This window comes from Cricetulus griseus, chromosome 2 (assembly GCF_003668045.3).
Source record: "Cricetulus griseus strain 17A/GY chromosome 2, alternate assembly CriGri-PICRH-1.0, whole genome shotgun sequence".
NCBI lineage: Eukaryota > Metazoa > Chordata > Mammalia > Rodentia > Cricetidae > Cricetulus > Cricetulus griseus.
The window spans coordinates 250,127,379-250,145,292 of record NC_048595.1 but is presented as its reverse complement, the minus strand read 5'-3'; the positions used below and the strand labels follow the sequence as shown (position 1 = coordinate 250,145,292).

At 37.6% G+C, this 17,914-nt stretch overlaps 1 protein-coding gene across 1 annotated transcript in view; it reads left to right on the top strand.

Moving 5' to 3' along the window:
• Nkain2 (sodium/potassium transporting ATPase interacting 2) overlaps positions 1-17,914 on the top strand; it is a 562,138-nt gene that overhangs the window by 364,891 nt on the left and 179,333 nt on the right. The window contains exon 4 of the mRNA XM_035438754.1: positions 6,299-6,499. Within this exon, the coding sequence (XP_035294645.1) occupies positions 6,299-6,499 (201 nt within the window). The remainder of the gene's footprint in view (positions 1-6,298; positions 6,500-17,914) is intronic.

Below are 17,914 nucleotides of genomic sequence, written 5' to 3'. Positions count from 1 at the left end.
CATTGAATCTGTAGATTGCTTTTGGCAAGATTGCCATTTTTACCGTGTTGATCCTATCTATCCAAGACCATGGGGGATCTTTCCTTTTTCTGGTATCTTCTTATTTCTTTCTTTAAAGACTCAAAGTGCTTGTTATAGAGGTCTTTCACTTGTTTGGTGAGAGTTGCCCCCAAGATATTTTATGTTGTTTGTGGCTATTGTAAAGGGTGATGTTTCTCTAATTTCTTTCTCAGTCCGTTTATCTTCTGTATATAGTAGGGCTACATTTTTTTAGTTAATCTTGTATCCTGCCACTTTGCTGAAGGTGTTTATCAGCTGTAAGAGTTCCCTGGTAGAATTTTCATATCACTTATGTAAACTATCATATCATCTGCAAATAGTGAAAGTTTAACTTCCTCCTTTCCAATTTGTATCCCCTTGATCTCCTTTGGTTGTCTTATTGCTCTAGGTTGAACTTCAAGTACCATATTGAAGAGATATAGAGAGAGTGGACAGCCTTGTCTTGTTCCTGATTTTGAGGAATTGCATTGAGTTTCTCTCCAATTTAGTTTGATGTTGGCTGTTGGCTTGATGTATATTGCCTTTAATGTTTAGGTATGTTCCTGTTATCCTTGATCTCTCCAGGACTTTTATCATGAAGGGATCTTGGTTTTTGTCAAAGGCTTTTTCAGCATCTAGTAAGATGATCTTGTGATTTTTCTTTTTCAGTTTGTTTATATGGTGAATTACATTGATGGATTTTTATATACAACAAATATTTATAACAACTTTATTCATAATTACCAAAACTCTAAATCAGCCAAGAAGTTGTTTAGTGGCATAAATAGATAAAATAACTATTTACATAGACAATGAAAGTGCTATTTAATATTAAGACATCAGCTACTAGGTCATGAAAGAAGAACAAACTTAATTGTGTACTATTAAGTGAAAGAAGCCAATCTGAAAAATCCACATACAGTGTGATTGCAATGATACAGAAATCTTCGAGAAATGAAGCAGAACAGCTTCTATCAGTTAGGAAGGTGACAGGGATGATTTGTGAAGCACAGAGAAATGCCAAGGCAAAGAAATGATTCTCTGTGATACCAGGATAGCAGGTTCATGTCACTGCTTGTTTTCTAAGGCCAGAGACTATGTATCAAGAGTGAACACAATGAAAACCAGGGACTTTGCATGGTAATAATGTTCAATGCAGGTTCACAGACTGCAACAAATCTAACATTCTGGCCTAGAATGTTCATAGGAGGAAGATTATGTATTTGAGAGGGGAAAGGTACACTTTTGGCTCATTTTTTTCTCTGAACCTAAAACTACTTCAAAAACATAAAGTGTGTTTTTTGATGGGAAGGAATTATTAACTCCTGGAAGAAATGTTATATAAGAAAGAAATTGCTCTCATAATTCACAACTCAGCTCAGCCATAAAAATATTTATATGGTCATAAATTTTATACTATTGATTTAATCAAATTTTAGAGAAAATTATGCAGAATTGTCAAAAATAGAGGAGCTCATAACCTAAGCAGTCTCATTCACAACTTCTAGAAGAATATGTGAATAATTGGTTTAATGATATTGTAATAATGCAAATGTGGCATAATATGTACAAAATGAAAATGAATACCTTAAGAAACAATTTCAGGGCTGGAGAGATGGCTCAGTGGTAACGAGCACTGACTGCTCTTTCAGAGGTCCTGAGTTCAATTCCCAGCAACCACATGGTGGCTCACAACCACCTTGAATGTGATCTGGTGCCTCCTGCTGGCATGCAGGCAGAAGACTGTATACATAAGAAATAAATAAAATCTTTAAAAAAATAAGAGACAATTTCAAACAAATGAATAAGATTGTTTTTTAATAAGATAGTTGGAAATGGCAGAAACTATGGACAAATAATGCTATTTTGGTTGTTAATTTTATGGGAAGTATAATTTTTAATATAAAAAACAAAAAGTGAAATGCAGTACCTGTCATCCATGCAGCTTGGTTCTGATAATCCTTAGCTATCAGACTTTAGCATTATAGGTTGAACTGTGCCCTTCCAAATTTATATACTGCAATCTCAATTTTCTGTCCCACCAAATGTGAGTTTATTTGGAAATACAGTAAATAGGTGTAACCAGTTAAGATTATTTTAGTCCATGAAGTTTTAAGTAAATATGAATGAATTGCTTGTATAGAAGGAGTATTTTAACACAGCTCATAAGATAGATATTCTAGAAATGAAAGCAGAGATAACTGTTACACTTCGGGAGCCAAAGAGTGCCAAGTACTACAATTATGTCATCAAAGGCTTGGGCAAATATTGTCTCTTGATGATCAGAAGAAACCATCTTAACTGTACCTTGATAGCAGACAGAGCTGCTGGAACAACAGGACAATAAATTTCTCAATTTCTGAAGCCATGCTGTTTATACACATACATACACACACACATAGATAGATAGATAGATAGATAGATAGATAGATAGATAGATAGATAGATAGATAGATAGACAGATAGACAGATATATAGATATAAAATTTCTAGAATAATGTCTTTCATCTGGATAGGGCCTGTTCTGTTTTCCTTATTGCCAACATGGCAGCGATGACTGAGTGAACTGAGATATTTGTGTTTTAGCTTTCTAGATGCCTTCATCTATTGTATGCATTGCCTCTTATATTTTAGCTGCGTTTTAATGGTGTATGATGATCCTGGCAAGTCCCTCCTCTCCTCCTTTTTCCATCAGTTTTTAGAACATAGAGTAATAAGTTAATGTTGCTGATCATAGGAGCTCTACTACACATAAACTTTGCCTACGTCTTAGGAAGCTGTGGAGAACAATTGCACTGGTATGCTGAGAGTTTCCAAGGGAGAAGAGATTTCACAGCAGAAGTCCTGACAGCCCCGTGCTTAAAGAGATAGATTCTCCGCATCATGTTCTGAGCCCTAGTTCCTGTCTGAAAATAATGCTCACCACAGACAAACTTATTCATAATTGTTTACTAACTTTAGTTTTATATGAGAAATAAGTCTTGCTCAAAAGATGAGGAGTAATAATGCAAGTAGCCAACATTCAGTTTCGTAAAGGCCTGTCTACCATCTTTTCCAATGGAGCCTCCTCTCTGGGAATGATTTTCCATGAGAGAAGGTGGACTACTGAAATCCTGAGCTAACTGCATTAAAGAGCCCAAGCTATTAGAGACCAGACTGTATTAGTTCTGGACTGTGGAGACCTGGTTACCCTCACATCTTGAGCTTGCTCTCATGGCCATTTCCATTTTCCTCATACTCCTCATCCCTGGTGAACACTCTAGTTTTCTTAAGTAATCAAATGGTCAGTGAGGAATACTGAGAAAGAAGCAGAAAACATTACTCCTTTCTCATAGAGCTGACCCTGAAAACCTACCCATTGCTCAGATTCTGGTTCTGTTGCAACCAGATCAGACATGACAGGTTTCCTGTTCCTTTGAAATAAGGACCTATCTGAAGTCACTGCCATCCCCTAAATGGTCTCTTTTACAAATGGAAGTAGCTGGCCAGGGATGGTAGTACACATCTTTAATCTCAGCACTTGGAGGAAGAGGCTGATGGATCTCCATACATTCTAAGCCACATCTGGTGTAGACAACCAGTCCCAGGCCAGCCAGAACTACACAGTGAGAAGTTGTTTCCAAACAAAATGGAAGTGGCTTTCCAGCCACTGTAATAAGATAGTCACGTTTCACTCAAAGTTAACGCCCTCTCCATAGGAAAGGCCTGTGTGGTATGGCCTTCTGTCTTTCACAGCCATGCATTTCCTAATTAACAGTTATTTTTCCACTCCTCTGGGCATAAATAACAAAGGAGAAGAGTTAAGGGTACAGGGGAGGTGTTTAGGCACAAATAAGACTTTCGGAGGATTATCAAACTGACTTGCTCATGGTACATTGTTGGGCATTTCAGAGACACTACCTTGCATTAAGTACATCAGCAGGAGGAATGTGACTATTGGTTTGCCTGCTCTACCTCTTCATATTATTTTTTTTCTTCAAAACCTGGGAATATGAGACAGTAGAGATTCAGCTGTTATGCTCCTGCTAACAGAACTTCTGTTCTTCCTGGAAAGCCATGGGAAACAGCCACAGCTAATTCTCTCATGATGGATCACAATTTTTCCCCAAAGTTCTTTACTTTGTTCCCATTTTCTGTAGCAATATATTTGCCTCCCAAAAACATCATTGTTTTATTTTTGTTGGGCCACTTAGCAGGTGACTTTGGCTGAGTTGGTTGCCAGCTCTGTGTCTCCAAGTTTCCAAGGAATTCTTTTTTAATCTTTTTTTTTATTTTTTTTATTTTGAAAACAATCTTATTTGACATACCAATCCCAGTTCCCTCTTCCTCCTGTCCTCCTGCTTCCCCCATTTTCTTCCCACTCTACCCCCTACCTTCCACTCCTCAGAGAAGGTGAGGCCTCCCAGGGGGAATCAACAAAGTCTGTCACAGCACTTGAGACAGGACCAAGGTCCTCCCCCACGTATCTAGGCTGAGCAAGGTATCCTTGTTAGTATTCAGGCATCCGTATTGGCCTATCCTTGGGGTTCTGACAGGATATGCACTCAGCTGCAGCCACTAAGAGCACCACCTGTGCACATTCCCTTTTAAAAGGGCCCTGCCCACCTCCCAGCCTTCCCTCTCTCTTTCTCTCCTTCTCTCTACCTGTTCCCCCTCTTTCACTCTCTCCCCCTCTTTCCTCTCTGTACCCCTCTTTTCTTTCTCCTCTTTCCTGCTACTACTGTCTCTGGAGGCTGGTCTTCCCCCTTGCCTTCCCCCTTTTTATGATCCCTTTCCCTAATAATAAAACCCCTCTGTTTGAACCCTGTTGTATGACATTTTTCTCTCGAATGACACATTTCTTAAATTATAATAATCTCTCCATAGGGAATGGACTCCAAAAAGCCAAGGAATTCGTAAAGCTTTTCTCCATAACCTCAGGAAGAGGAGATATCCTCTTCCATCTTTCTCTGATCACTACATGGAAGACAGTGACACCATAGCACACTTTTCTCCAGTGGGCTCCTCCTTTTGGAGTCTGAGTCCTTCAGCTATGACCTAATCCTTAGGATTTTCAGTGTGAGTCAGTGGCTCAAGGTCACAAATCAGGGATAAAATTGTCTATACAGACTCTGCCTAGGAGATGAGCACTTGGCTCTGGAGTGAGAGTGGTTTGCTCCTATTGTGCCATAGTTCCATACCATCTACATGGAAGTAATACAGTTCCCACACTGGTCACCCCCATGACTTGCTAAGAAATGGAAGGTGTTTGATTCATTCCCTGTACCTTCTTTCTGTTTGTTTACCATCGATACCCTCTTGTCACTGTGTATAATCAACCAACTACATTGTGTACCGGCCAGTTCATGTAAAGAGCTGTGAGATTACTATCTCTATCCTGTAAGAATTTTCTGATGTTTTCTAAGAAATGTTATGAACAAATCCACAAAAGAACTTAACAAGATTGAAGATAATGATTGGCTGAAACAGTTTCCTCCTACATATCCAAAGACTATACATTTTATTCAGCCAGCAGTCTTTTAACATAAAGGACACGAGCTTCTTCAAATTTTGATATCTGCAAAGTCCTGGAACCAATTGCATGTAGAAAGGACCAACTTTAGTAGAAAGGGGAAAAACCAAGTAATAGCGTATTGTACTATGAAAAGTTCTTTGAAAATCCTACCATTAGCCTCAACACTAAGGTAAATGTAGTCAAGTTGAAATTCAGTATAGAAAACTAAAATGTGAGTGGGGCATTGGTGCACATGCCTTTAATCCCAGCACTTGGGAGGCAGAGGCAGGCGGGTCTCTGTGAGTTCAAGGCCAGCCTGGTCTCCAGAGCGAGTGCCAGGATAGGCTCCAAAGCTACACAGAGAAACCCTGTCTTGAAAAAAAAAAACCCTAAAATGTGTGAAAAATAAATGTTTGGAGAAAAAGAAGTGAATCTGAATTAAGATAACACTAATTTCACCCAATTATATAGTTTAAATAGCTGGTTTCATGAATTTCAAGTCCCCAGATGGACTCTTCAATACTACAGTTAATGTAAATGATTGGTGTTTTTCCAAAAGCGGTAATTTAACTGATAGTATTATGGTCAGTCAAACCTTCAGAAATATTATTTACATGCACATAATAACTTTTTCTTTTAGTGCCTATAACATACACGAGGAGATGGGGAGGGACCTACTTTTTCAAACTGAAAACACAAATAAGTCCATCCCAAATAAACCAATATTTATAGTTTTTCTCATCCTTACAAATTGCCTTCTTGCAGGAAACAGACCTTATCCTGACATTTAATATTTCAATGCACCGATCTTGGTGGATGGAGAATGGACCAGGATGTATGGTGACATCTGTGACGCCTGCCCCAGACTGGGCCCCAGAAGACCATCGATACATCACTGTCTCAGGGTGCTTTCTGGAGTACCAATACATAGAAGTGGCTCACAGTTCCCTCCAGATCATCCTCGCAGTAAGTGTTGACAGCTAGCTCACCACTCTAGCGCTTCTGGAATTGTTTATTTCTGGGCAAACTCAACGCACATGGATTCTATGTTGAATATGTGTGGCTTTTGGCTTTTCCAATTAATGTCATTTATAACAGGAATTTGCTTCATTAAACCAAGTCATCTCAAATCTGTGTATACTGCTTCTCATCAGCAATTGACAAAGAGGCTTTGATATCACCCAGACATAAAGATTCGATTGTGGTAGAATTTTCTGAAGATTGAAAAGGGATCCTTGCACAGTTTTCACACCTCACATGCTTTCTACCTAAGAAGAAAGTTTTCAATATGTATTTTTTCTCTTGATGTTTCTTTTGGCTGAACTGTTAACACAAATTATTTCTTCTGTTTGCCTGGCATCTTCATTCTTCACAGGTTTCACAGGTCTGACACTTTTTATATTCCCTCCTTTTTCAGAACAATTCATACTTTCAAGTCTACCCTTAGACTTTCATACCCCAATATTTTATGTTGTGAAAATAAAGAACCCTCATTTTATCAGGAGGTAATGAAATTACAAATGTCAAAATACTGTCACAAATGCTTAAGATATACAGACAAATTATTTGTGTTATTAGAACAAAGATACAAATAAAAACAGCCTTTCCTGAAGAAACTTAGAAAACCTAACTATGTAATTTTGTGAAATTTAGAAAGTTTGCAACTTTGTTATACATGAATTCGGGTGTTTATGTGAGCTCCTAAAACACATACGCGCGCACGCGCGCGCGCACACACACACACACACACACACACACACACAGGTATGTACGTATATATTTATATACGTATGTGTATGTATATCTTAGATTCCAGGTAGACCTGTAATCAATGTGCATAACCTTAAACTTGTTAGCAACAAATAAAATTTGTTTTTCAGTTTTCTTCAGCTAATTACTTTGAGGGTTGTATTAACTCACAAGTTAATAATGAAAAACAATAAATTACATGTAAACTGGTACCAATGTCTCTAGATTTAAGGAAAAAAAGCTTTTTTACCATGGATATAAGATATTGTAGCTGAACATGGTGGCACATGCATTTATTCCCAGCACTCAGGAGACAGAGGCAATTGGATCTCTATGAGTTCAAAGCCAGCCTGGTCTACAGAGTGAGTTCTCGGACAGTCAGTGCCACATAAGGATACCCTGTCTCAAAAACAAACCAAAAAGAGTAAAGCAAACAAAAAAATATTGTGATATATATAGTTAAGATAGTTTGAATGTATTGTGTTATTAAACATTTTATAAACCTCTGTAATGAAAATTTTAAAAACTTATTCTTAGCCAAGGGTTATAGAATGTGGCTGTACTTGGGAGGCTGATACAGGATTTTTTAATTCAAGGCAACTCTGGACTACATCCATAGACGACATCTCAAAAATCAAACACAAAACCAAACAACAACACTTTCTGTGAGTCAGTTTGTGTTTCTTTTGGAGGCTCTAGTTGTCATATAATAAACAACGCTAATGGAACCACCTCCTGCCCAGTGGTCATGAAATGCCATGCCTGAGATCCAAATAGACATAGCAGATCACATTGGCATGGCCCTGATGAGAAGTCAGGCCTCATTGTTACAGTTCACTGACTTCTAGTCCCAAAGAAAGAACTAGAAATCTTTGCAGAGAAGCCCAATGTCTAGAAAATCTGAAGTGTGTTCTTCTGTGAAGTATTATCATTTTTTAGCCCAAATTAGATGAGCTCTTACCTCTCTTGGAGTTATAGAACCAAATGCTAAAGGCACTTCGCTGTCTGAGCAATGAAGGTAGGTTTTTACCTGAGAAACTGTGGGAGCAGAGATGGGGCTTATAAATCAGCTATTGAATCACTAAAGGTTGAGATCACAAGTGCAGAATAAAGAAAGTGAAGGTGGGATACAGGCTAAATATAGGAAAGGAATAGCTACGTCTTCTGAGAGTAAGCATAGATTTTTTTCCAAGACTTCAGTGGCTGTTTCTTCTCTCTCTCTCTTTTTTTTTAGAAGGTGTTATGGTTCTAATCATGGAAATGTCAATGGCACCAGGGCATGCATCCTCACAATACAGCTAGGTTACATAATGTTAGAGGTTATCCAGTAGTCTCTCTGGTAGCTGTCATATATTCAGTCAGTTTTGTATAAGACAATTCATGAAGGCCTATTGATCTTTAGGACTCCTGGCTTTTAGGGATCCTGTCCTTAAAGACAAACTAGGCCAGCTTAGGTAGAAATTCATCCATGTTAAGCAGGTAATGTTCTGAATAACAAAAGCATAGAGTGTTCTCGCTTTCATTTGTCCAACCCAAGACACATCTTCAATGAAGAAGGTCTTTTTTGACAGTTTCAAACTTTGAAACTGTTTATTTTGTTTACTGAGTAGTAGAGGTAAGCTGGCTATGATGACTTTTGTGGTCACTTCATTTGTCAAAGTCTATGAAAGTAGCTTTGCATAAGGAAAGTAAAATACTTCTGGAATTAAGAGACATAAAATATCTAAACACAGACACATTAGAGAGGGGTTTTAAACAAAATACACCCTCAAAAAAATCTCTTCATTTTTACTGAACCTACAATTTGGCAAACTTGCAACTGTTTCAAAGACGATATGAAGATATAGTGTATGTGCATGAATAGATATATGATCATTTTGAGAAAGCTATTTGAATTTGTGTTGTGTGTACAGGATTAAGCTACAGTTTTATTAAACCCATGTAAGATGTTTGCATGTTGGGAATTTCTACATAAATAAATTTGGATATAGATGCATATATTAAGGGTGACATACTATCCAAAGAAAAATACATTACACAGTGAAACCAACCTTTAATGACACAGTGCACGGCATACACAGTGCACAGTACACACAGTGCACGGCATACACAGTGCACAGTATACATATTGCACAGTATACACAGTGCACAGCATACACAGTACATAGCATACACAGTTCAGAGTTCACACAGTGCACACCACACCCAGTGCACAGTACACAGCATACACAGTGCACAGTACACACAGTGCACATCACACACAATGCACAGCATGCACAGTGCACAGTATACAGAGTATACACAGTGCACAGTACAGACAGTGCACAGTATACACAATACACAGAGTGCACAGTACACAGCATACACAGTGCACACCACACACAATGCACAGCATACACAGTACACACAGTGCACACCACACACATTGCACAGCATACACAGTGCACACCACACAAAGTGCACAGTATACACAGTGCACACCACACACAATGCACAGCATACACAGTTCATAGTACACACAGTGGACAGTATACTTAGTACACACAGTGCATGCCACACACAGTGCAGAGTATACACAGTACGCAGTATACACAGTGCAAAGTACACACAGTGCAAAGTACACACACTGCAAAGTACACACAGTGCACAGTACACATGGTGCACAGTATATAGAGAACACACAGTGCGAAGTACACACAGTACACACAGTGCAAATTACACAAGTACACACAGTGCATAGTGCACACAGTACACACAATGCACACAGTATACACAGTACACTGTATACACAGTGCATAGCATACACTTCACAGTACACACAGTGCACAGTATACACAGTACACACAATGCATAGTGCACACAGTGCAAAGTACACAAGTACACACAATGCATAGTGCACACAGTACACACAGTACAGAGTACACACAGGGCAAAGTACACACAGTACCCAGTACATATATGCATAGTGCACACAGTACACACAGTGCACAGTATACACAGAGTACACACTGTACATGGTACACACAGTGCACAGTATACACAGAGTACACGCAGTACACAATACACACAGTGCAGAGAAGACAGAGCATCTTTCAGAGCTGATGTGACTGTCTTCTCATTCTGCCTCTCTGCATTGCCTCCAGAATGGAGAAGTGGCATCCTTACCTGTCCTTTTCACTTGTTCCTCCTTTAAGGATAGCAGTGCTTATTTTGCAGTGCTGACTGGGGCATAAGTGAGAATAGTTAGGAAGTACATAATTAAGTTCTATATACTCTCACCTTTGGGCTTGCTGTTGTTTAGCCAGCCTTGGGCTAAAAAGTGTCTGCTTTACCTAAGGGCTTGTCTGGAACAATTTTCTCTGCCTTAAGAACACATTTTTCTCTGGTCATTATGACCACTCTTGCTGCAATGATAAAGGGATGACATGCTGTCTTGCATATCTGTTCCTCCCCCTCTGAATCACCCATATCATCCTTCAGATAATCAAATATTCAGTTCTGTTCAGTGTAGTAAACATTCCTGATGCATGATCCTGCTGGCTTCTAGAAAAAGAGAGCTATGGATTTCTCTACTTGAGGATGTCACACAAAAAAATGGAAATAGATTCTTGATGGTACAAACCTAGTGCAGGCAGAAAACATTGGAGATCTGGTATGAGCATATTGTATGCAACTTGGGGCATAATCTTTGCTTCTTACTCTCATCCTGCATTTTTTGCAAAGTCAGCTAAACTCTCCCTCTTGTTTGCAGCCATCTTTGAAGCCGGCCTGCAGGATGTCTGGGTCAAATCTGCTTCCATAAACGGCTGCTCTCCCAGTTATTGCTCTTAATTAATTCAAAATCTCTCTGACTTTTACTTTGCCATAGCTCAGCCTTTCTTTCACAGATTCCTGAACCCCCAAATGCTTGTTACCCCATTGTGATTTCTGCCATTCATCTCCTGGCTTATTTTGGAAGTAGCATTCACAAAACCCAAATTTGCATTACACACATAGATATCTCCCATCTATGTTCAAAGGAAGCCAAGTTAATACCCCTGTAATTGAGAAGAGGGGCTACTAATCATACAGCCTCCAGCCAAGCAGAAAATCCTAATGATGAGCCAGGTGTCAGTCTTCCAGCTTCCTCTGCCTCTGTTGCACTCAAAAGACATACAGGTGTGTGCATTTTTAATAAAAATGAAATGTTTTTCCCCACATTTGCAAAACACATTAACTATGTGTTGGGAGAGCAAGAAGAAAATCGACTGGGAAACAGTGTTTTCATATTACAACCAGATTCATACAATTTCTGAAGCAGTGTGTGACTGATAATGCAAAGATTACAACGCACGCTCACATGAATATATACTTTTGACCATGTGACAATCCTTCAAGGCAGCAGAACCGGTTGAAAGCCTTTGCTCACATACATAGTTAGTTAAAAGAGAGTTGTCATGCTCCAGCAGCAAGGGAAAGAAACAACCTTCAACACGAACGCTGTTACCGGCTGATGAGTAATGGATACCTGAAGTCCAAAACTCCATTGTCTGTCTGGGCAAGGAATCCCATGATTGATTAGCTATCTCCCGGGGAGACAGAAGTTGGTGTCTATGAACCTCTTGTTCATTATGTACATATTAGCAACACGGTGGCTAAAAAAAATTATAACATACACAAATTTATTTTAAGGGAAAAGATTTGTTGTAATGGCTTAAATAACTGTATTTATTGAAATTATGCTAGAATTCACAAGAAGTTGGAAAACAAAGCCAGTTAATCGCATTTTTTTTCCTCTAGCCACATCCAGAGAATCAATATTCCTAAATTTAATATAAACCTCACCAACCAAAATTGCTTGCCTTTGTTTTCCTTTATTTCCTTTACATCCGACATACTTCTAAATTCATAGCTGTGTGATTAATATTCTTTTAGGAGACTAGCAAAGGATATTGGTAAAAATGTAAATAAGCCTAGGACTTCCCACACTCTTTGGAGGTGGCTTAGAAACCTTACACAAATTATCAGGGATTTGTAAAGACTTTAGGAAAAGCTTTCATACTGGTATATGGCTCTTAGCTTAAAACACAGCGATTGTGAAGTCCTAACCCCTTCAGTCACCTATCTTCCCTGTCCATAAAACTCTGTGCTTTGTAGTTAACCAATGATGTATGTGAACAAAGGCTTTTAACCAGTTTTGCTGCCTTGAAGAATTGTCACATGGTCAAAAGTGTACATTATTCAACAGATTATAGTAAAATAAAAAGTAATAAAGGAAACATGCTCTTTCAGAGAAATGAAGCGCAGATACTCCCATTATTATAGGTTAATAATTTGTATTTGGCATTTATGGTTCTCAGACTTGCCTAGTTTACAATTTTGGGTCCATTTCATCCAAGATTACTAGACTTTGTGCTGGAGTGCTTTGTGAGAACTGGTGTTTTGCTGATGTATGTGGTACACACAGTTGAGTGAGGTTATTGTATGTGCTGCTCCTTATGTCCCCGTTAATCTGGAAACACTTATTTGCATGGATTAGATTGTCAAAGATGTGGGTCCTAATGTTTACGCCACTAGGACATTGCTATGAAGTGTGTCATGAGCTCGTTTGGCTTGAAAGTGACGGCGAGGGAGATGGGATGATCTGCATCTCAGCCATCGCCATATTCAGAAGCCATATGGTTGTCATGGGGAGATCCAGTTTTTGTACTTATTTAAGTGGAAAAATAAGACAGATGTTTCCCTTTTTTCTTTTTCTTTTTCCTCTTTTTTCAAATTTCATTTTGAAACAGAGTCTCCCTCTGTAGCTCAGGAGGGCCTCAGACTCCAGGCCATCCACCTCCCTCAGCCTCCTAAGTACCAAGATTACAATTGTGAGCCATGATACCTATGTAAACAGATTTAGTGATACAAAAAGTAAATTTGATTTGTCTGAGGTGTTTCAGAGTGAAAAATTATTTATCCATTTATATTATAAATTTTGTTATACATGTTTTATAAACTAGCCTAAGAATGTCTATAGTATTATAGTTTGATAAGAATAAAACAGAGCACATGACATTTTAAATTAACAAAAATTGTATTATATAGAAAGACACCATCATAAAGCCAATAATCTTACAACACTTTACAAACATTTTAATTTAATCAGGGTTGGTGCCTTTAAGAGATTCTGAGGTATGATTAATAGTTGTTCATTAGATCTTTGTCATGTTTTTGATACATTTCCCAGAAATTGTTGCAAATTGAGCAATTTCCAGTTCTTTGCTTTCATTAAAGTAGAAGGAAAACCTAATAGATTTGCCAGTTGGCAGGTTATTTGAAATGATTTTGTGATAGAGAATGTGTAAATTGTGGCATGCAGCTCAGAATAAGTCACATAAATTGTGTAACATCATCATACAAAATGTACTCATTACTTTCATATTTAAGAACAAGATTTTTCAGTGCTTACAAGTAAACAATATACTAAAGTATGAATCATGCTGAGCTGTCTCGTTCTAGCACTAGTAAGCAAATGCATTTCAAATAAAAATTTAATTCTCACTTAATAACTTCGATCCATGTTTATTATAGACTGCATTGTTTTGATTGGTTGTATAAAATTGTAACTATGACTATAACTCAAATGCAAATACATTTCAAAATTCAGTTCTTGTGAACTAACAGAAAAACACGCATTTAAATATATGCATGTTAATATAGTGTATAAAAGAAATTATGAATAGTTATGTTAATTCAATGCAAAGCAGTATGAGATATGGGCAAATGAAAATCAGATAATTACATACATTTCATTAGGACAAAATTCTGTGAAAGTAGTGAAGTAGAACCGTAAGTTGTTGGCCAAAGGCGATATAGAACCTATGAGCTTTCAAAAATGCCTGGGCTTTGTTTTTCATTTTCCACACAATATATTCTGGTCACATTCTTTCTCCTCCTCCAGATCTTCTATATTTGCCACATCCATTCTATTGAAAACAAAAAAGGGACACACACACCAAAAACAAAACAAAACACCAACACCACCAAACAAACATGGAACTCATTTTGTGCTCCCTTCTGTGTTAGTCACCTGCTGCTGAGCATGAGGCCTGCCTTTGACTATGATGGGTATAGCTAGAGTCATTCTACTGATGAAAACTGAATTTTCCCTCTCTCAGCAGCTATAAATTGAAAATATCTTTTTTTTTTTTTTTGGTCAGGGGGTGGGACTTTGTACCTATTTTCCTTTTTCTGTGCTGGAATTATGTCTGACAAACTTGTGCTGGACTTGTGTGTGCTGTCAATCATGGTTTGAAACTGCATTAGCATAATTGGTCTGGAAAACACTGCTCCCCTTGGAGCTGTCCAACACCTCTGGTTCTTACAATCTTTCCTTCAGCAATAGGATCTTAACCATCAGGTTGTAGAGGGTACCAATGGAATTGGCAGTAGCTTAAAATGTTTGGATTGGCATTCTAGGTTATCGCCTTTGGCCAACAACTATAAATGATACCCATTATCCCTTTATAACACAGCATCCCATTTACCCTTCCTTGAAAGGTCCCTTCCCCCTGCCTAGTCCCTTTACTAACCAACTAATCTCTGTAGATATTGTGAATGACCCACCCTTAACTAAAGCTTAAAAGCTAATTTTCATCTATAAGAAAAAAAAACATGAAATGTTTTTCTTTTGGGGTCTGGGTTATCTCACTCAGGATCATTTTTCAAATTTCATCCGTTTACCTACGAATTTCTTAGCAATTGAAGAATATTCCTTTGTGTAAATATACTACAATTTCATTACCCATTCATCAGCTGATGAACATCTAGGCTGTTTCTGATTTCTCTCTTTTATTCATATGAATGTTCAGCAATGAATAAGCACATATCTCTGTGGTAAGAGATAGAGTCCTAGGGGTAAATGCTCAAGAGTGGTGTTATCGGGATCTTGTTGTCCATCTATCTCAGCTTTTTAAAGGAGCACATATATACTTCCATAGCGGCTTTACAAGTTTTCACTCCCACAAGCAATGAGTAAGTGATCCACTTGCCCCACACTCTCACAAGCATCTGTTGTTTTATTAATCTTGGCATTCTAACTGGGGTAAGCTGAAATCTCCAATGAGTTTGATTTTGCAGATGGTTTAAAGATGTTGAAAATTTTTAAATGTTTCTCAGCCATTTGCGTTTCAATTTTTGAGAACTCTCTATTGAATTCCAGACCACTTTTTTAAATGGGTTATACATATTCTTCACATTCAGTTTTGTATCTTCTGGGTTTTTTGTATGTTTGTTTGTTTAGTCCTTTCTATATTCTACATACTAACCCTCTGTTTGATGTGTAACTGGTAAAGATTTTTTTTCATTCTATGGATTATCTCTTGCTAGAAGGATGGTGGTGTCCTTTGCTGGAAGAAGCTTTTAAGTATCAGAGGTCCTATTCACTAATTGTCAGTCTTACAACCTTTACTATCAGGAAGTTCTTTCCTGTACCAATGAATTCAAGGGCATCCCCTACTGTCTTTTCCAAGATACTGTGGTATCTTGTCTTATGTTGATGTCCTTGGTCCATTTGGATTGAGTTTTGTGTGAGATGATAGATATGAATTTATTTACATTCTTCTATATCTAGCTATTCAGATTGACCAGCAGCATTTATAGATAATGCTATCTTTCATCCAATGTGTATTTTTGGCTTCTGTTTCAAAAACCAGGTATCTGTGGGTATATGGAATTGTGTCTGGGTATCTGCAATGATTCCTGAGCCTTCCTGGTGTTATAGATGCATTATTTGGGACTGAGATCCACACCCTCTGCATTTTGATCTTTTATGGTTTTCCCTAATGGTCTCTGTCTATTGCAAAAACACGTTTCCTTAATGAGTGATAAGAGCTACACATACCTGTGAGCATAAGGGCAAGTATTTATAAAGTAGTTAGGGATTATGCTAGTTCACTAAAATGTCACTTGTAGGTTCTCCTCCAAGGTCCATGACTTCACTGATAGTGGGGAGGTGGCTAGCTTGCCGGTACCAGGAGTGATTTCTGTCACATTGAGTGGGCCTTAAGTCCAATTAGAGAGCTGTTGGTCACTGCTCAGTTGCGTGTAATGACAAGATTGCACCCTTTGGGTTTTTGTATCATAAAATATATCCTTATGATTATCTGAATTTCCTTGGTGTCTCTTGTACTTTCTCTCTTTTTATCTCTAATTATGTTTCTTTCAGTCTCCTCTCTCTTCCTTTTGATTAATTTGGTTAAAGATTTGTCAATCTTCTAGATTTCTTTCAAAGAACCACCTTTTAATTTCACTTATTCTTTGAATTGGTTTTTGTTGATGTTGTTTCTATTTCATTAGTTTCAGGCTTAAGTTTGATTATTTATTCTTAGCCAGTATTTTGGGATATCATTTCTCCTACCTTTCCAAAGCTCTCAAGTAGAGCATTAAGTTATTAACTGTTCTCTCCAGGTGATATTTCCATGTAGGTGCGTAGTGCTATTAACCTTTCTCTTAGAAGTGCATTCATTGTGTCTTATAATGTTGTTTCATTTTCATTCAACTCCTAAAAGGTTGTAATTTCCTTCTTAATTTTTCTTGATCCATTCATTATTCAATAGTAAGTTCTTTAGCTCCAAGAGCTTGCATACTTTCTACTGTTTTTATTACTGTTTATATTCAGCTTTAATCCATGGTGGACAGATTGGATGGAGGATATTATTTCAATTTCCCTAGATTTGTTAAAATTTGTTCTGTGTCTTAATATTTTATCATTTTTGGAGAATGTTCCATGGGGTACTGAGGATAAAGTGTAAGTGTGTGTGTGTGTGTGTGTGTGTGTGTGTGTGTGTGTGTGTGTGTGTGTGTGTGTGTGTGTTTGAGAGGAATGATCTCCAGATGCCTGTTAGTTACATTTGGTTATGTTATTTTTAACTCCAGAGTTCATCTTTTTAGGTTTTGACTGGATAGCCTATTTGGTGATCAATTAGCAGTATTGAAGTCACCCACTATCACTAGATTTGGGCCAATATTTTATTTTAGATGTAGCAATCTCATTCATGAAGTTGGTTGTCCTTGCATTTGATACATAAGTGTTTAGAACTGTAATGTCCTCCTGGTGGGATTTTTCTTTAATGATTATGTAGTCTTCCATATCTCCTGATTAGTTTTTGTTTGAAGATATTGAATTAGCTATGCCTGCTTGCTTCTTATTTCATTTGTTTGGACTACCATTTCCATCCTCTTACACTAGAGTAGTATCTTTCCTATCTATAGTGTCTGTCCAATATCAAGGGATAGTTATGTGTATTTCTTGGAGGCAGCAGAAAGATGAGTGCTATTTTCTAATCAAGTCTGATAATATATGTATTTTCATTGTGGTAATTGTAACTGGTAATATTGCATGTTATCGTTGGGCAGTCTTTATTAATTCCTGTTATTTTGTTGTGGTTTATTGTTTTTAATTATTGTTTTAGACCTCCTTTGGGTAACTGTTCTGGGAGTTTATTCATGTCTCCTCTTTGGCGTATTTAACTTTATCTTCCTACCTAAATTTTCCTTCTAATAGAGCAGGGTTCATAGATAGAAATTGGTTATGTATTTTTTAATCATGAAATATTTTTCTTTTTTCTTTGATTGTGACTGATTCTTTTACTAGGTAATGTAATCTAG